The sequence below is a fragment of the Arachis ipaensis genome, chromosome B06 (genome assembly GCF_000816755.2).
Source record: "Arachis ipaensis cultivar K30076 chromosome B06, Araip1.1, whole genome shotgun sequence".
NCBI lineage: Eukaryota > Viridiplantae > Streptophyta > Magnoliopsida > Fabales > Fabaceae > Arachis > Arachis ipaensis.
The window spans coordinates 133,265,034-133,268,812 of NC_029790.2; the positions used below are offsets into that span (position 1 = coordinate 133,265,034).

The 3,779-nt window shown below is 30.6% G+C and overlaps 2 protein-coding genes across 2 annotated transcripts in view; both read right to left on the reverse strand.

Annotated features, from left to right (window-relative positions):
• On the reverse strand, window positions 981-2,909 carry LOC110263630 (wall-associated receptor kinase 4-like). Its single transcript, XM_021105255.1, has one exon. It carries the CDS (start codon window positions 2,716-2,718, stop codon window positions 1,621-1,623), a length of 1,098 nt encoding a protein of 365 aa, XP_020960914.1. The 5' UTR covers window positions 2,719-2,909; the 3' UTR covers window positions 981-1,620.
• LOC107648552 (wall-associated receptor kinase 2-like) overlaps window positions 3,523-3,779 on the reverse strand; it is a 3,036-nt gene continuing 2,779 nt past the window's right edge. Inside the window, exon 2 of the mRNA XM_021105717.1 lies at window positions 3,523-3,740. Coding sequence (XP_020961376.1) covers window positions 3,523-3,740 — 218 coding nt within the window. The remainder of the gene's footprint in view (window positions 3,741-3,779) is intronic.

Here is a 3,779-nt window from a genome sequence, read left to right on the forward strand (position 1 = left end):
ACATTGTGTTCAATGTCCATATCTTTTTATCCAAATACATTTTAGATATGTATTGTCCATATTTTTATGTCCTGTTTACAAAAACAAACACAACCTAAAAGTACATTAATAGTTTTTATTAATAGTTTTTATAAGGTGGTGTCTAAATCAATCCAAAATATTTGAAACCAGAATGAATGATCCTAAAAACATTCATACCTTGTGATGATTTTAATATACTCGATTAATAATCGTCCGCGTGAATAGGCCAATCAACTTTTTGGTTGGGCTACTAGATATCTTAATAACTTGATAGGCCTTATATACTTTCATGATTTTAGTCTTTATTAATTAATTAATTATTGGTCAAACAAAAAAAAATTAATTATTGTAATTTGAAAAACAATTTATTTCCTTTGCCTTTTTTTTTTCCATTCTAAGGTTACTTATCAATTTGTTTTAGTACATCTCCACCCCCATCTCCACATTTGAACTAATGCATCAAGCTATGGTCACTTTTTGAATGATTATGCACGTTAAAAAAGATTTAACAAGTGTACACAGAGATTTCTTTAGACTTAATTAGTTTTTTTTATATATACAAAAATAATTAGCTGTTTAATCAAGATATGACTCATTTAAACAAAGTCAGCACAAACCATTAAAAATATAAATATATCTTTTTGAGATGGGTCTATACATATAATAACTTTTAAATAAAACAATAATATTTAGGTTCATTTTTTTAAGTCTTTTTTTTATTATTATTATTCATAAGAATTTACCGATTTAGAATCTAATCCTATCATTTAAAAAAGGCATATAAAAGTAAATGTATCAGAAATCTCAAAAGAAATCACCTGACATAACCAATCTATGAGCACTTCTAATTTAGCATAATCAGATTACAACATCTGAATTAAAATTGTTGTAGTTCCTACTAATTATCCAGGTTAGTTCATATTAAAATCTCCAATGAGGCCAGGGTGTTGCAAATATAAAGCAACTTGAATTGGTAATATGCGAATTGATTTATAATATATGAGAATTATATATATACACCATTTCTACATAGCTTGAATCACCCCAAACAAAAAAATAAAATAAAAACTATAGGCAAGACAAGACAATATTATTAAAGTAATACATTCAGAAAATAAATATTTTCTTCACTGGGAGTTTTCTTGTGAATCTCCACTTTTGTGAGGGTTGCGGTATGTTTGTTCAATGTGCTTGGCATTCATAATGTAGTTGTGAGCTAAATCTTTGATATTGGGGACATTATAGTTTTGTGCTACATAAATTCCAAGAGCAGTTCACATCATCAATGTGAAACTGAACCTTATTATGCCCATCACCAAATTGAGATAAGCTTGCCCTGATGATGATTATTTATATTGTTTATATACTTAAAATATTTTAGTAGTTTGGTTAAGGGGTTACCCCTTCTCCAAGTCAAAGAACTTGAGTATTGCCCAAGTTGGATCTAAACTTCTTTAACAAGGTTAAGGGGTCAACAACTACACTTTCTAAATTTGATACCAACTTCTAAATATTCTGTGCTTATTTATGTTATATTTGTTCATAAAGATTACATACAAAATGTTCTATACAAAACTTGTGCATAAAATGATGCCATAATCATCTTCCATCATCAAAAGAAATTAGTACTTGATCTCTGATGCTATCATACCCAGCATTTTTATGGCAACTACTATCACCATATTCACATGTTTTGGATGATGAACTGGGAAGCAAGTAACAAGTCTCTTCCAAATTTTTGTTCCCATTGATCCAACGGTGTTTCTGCATTAACTGCAATCCCTCCAATTCCATTGCCACTTCCTTCATACTTGGTCTCTCATCTCCATTAAGTCTCAAACATTTTGCCGCAAGAAAAGCAACCTCTTCAATCTCTTGCTTGTTTTCTTCACTCAAAAGGTCGACTCGAACGACTTCAAACAAGCGATCCTCTTTTAGATAGGACAGAAAGTAAAGAGCAAGACTTCTCTTTTCTTCCGTCCTATCAAAAGAAAGAGGTTTTTCGCTTGTTAGAAGTTCTACAAGTACGACTCCAAAACTATACACATCACTTTTCTCAGTTAGTTGACTCGTTTGCATGTATTCTGGATCCAAGTATCCAATAGTTCCTTGCACCATGGTGGCCAACGCTTGTTGATCTAGTGGAACCAATCTGGAAGCTCCGAAATCGGAAACTTTTGCAGTGTAATTGTCATCTAAGAGAATATTTGCACTCTTCACATCTCTATGGATAATGGGTATAGATGCTGCTGAGTGTAGATAAGATAGAGCACTAGCTGCCTCTGCTGCTATCCTTAGACGTGTGTTCCAAGTTAACAAATTATTCACATTGTTTTGAATTTGATTGTGGATAAAATCAAAGAGGGTACCATTGTTAACAAACTCATAAACTAGTAAAGGAACCTCTTCTTCTAAGCAGCAACCTAACAGTTTCACTATGTTTCTATGATTGATTTGAGATAGAACAATCACCTCATTGATGAACTGCTCTGTTTGGCTCTGATCAACTATTTTAGACTTCTTGATTGCCACAATTCTATTATTGTCAAGAAAACCTTTGAAAACTGTACCGTAACCTCCTCTTCCAAGTATTAAGTTCTCGTCATAATTGTTGGTAGCCTTCTTTAGTTCCTCTGATGTGAAAATCTGAGTAATTTGTGAGGATTCTTCTCTTGTAGAGAGTTGTTGTAACAACATTAAGCCACCATTTTGCTTGAAGTATTGTTGTTTGAGTTTGATGTGCTTTCTTTTTTGATGTGTCAAAATAAACAGTGAAGTTGCCACAACAACAGCAATGGTTCCTCCACTTGCACCTACATTTAAAAGTGTGTTAATTGGACTATTTCAAAATTGTTGAAATATTTTTTTACTATAATTACAAAGTAAAAATTCACATGTAGTTATCTTTACCTGAAGTTGATAGTTTCTATTAGATGATAATTTAGTTAAATTTATCAAAGGTTTAATTATTCTGCTGATCCCTTTAGTTTTGCAAAATTTTTAATTAGGTCCTTATACTTTTTTTTCTTTTAATTGAGTCCTTGCACCAAAATTTTTTTTAATTGAGTTCCTATACTTTTTTTCCTTTTATTTAGATCCCTATACTAATTCTTTTTTTTTTTAGTTGGGTCCCTATAAAATTAAGCCAATTACTACTAAGAGGGACTTAATTAAAAAAAAAATGGTGCAGGGACCCAATTAAAAAGAAAAAAAGTATAGGAACCTAATTGAAAATTTCACGAAACTATAAGGACCAATAGAGTAATTAAACCTTTATCAAATTGTCTAATAATTCTCAACTATTGTGCATTATATATTTATGGGACCAATATAAAAAAAAAAAAGTGAAAATATCATGCATGGTTAAGATAAGAAAACAAAATTATATTAAAGGTTATTAGTAGATTATAGATAGACTAAAAGTTTATTTTATTCATTCTAAAATGTTTTTCACTTCAAAAATTTAATACATATATTTGGAGATAATTGGGTCTGAATATATTAAAATTTAAAAATAATAGATATTTTAAAGTATTTTTTGTTCAGGTTGTTACCGATGAGAACCTTGGGAAGTAAATTTTGGTGTTGACATCCCCCTTGTTCCTTTGTGCCATTTCCAGTTTGACCCTTGGGACAAAAACATGTGTAAGACCCATTTGTATTTAGACAATTACTTTCACTTATGCATTTGTGCTTTCCTGTCTTACATTCGTCAATGTCTGCAAAGCATCACAAGAGAAATCACACAATTGTCAAAC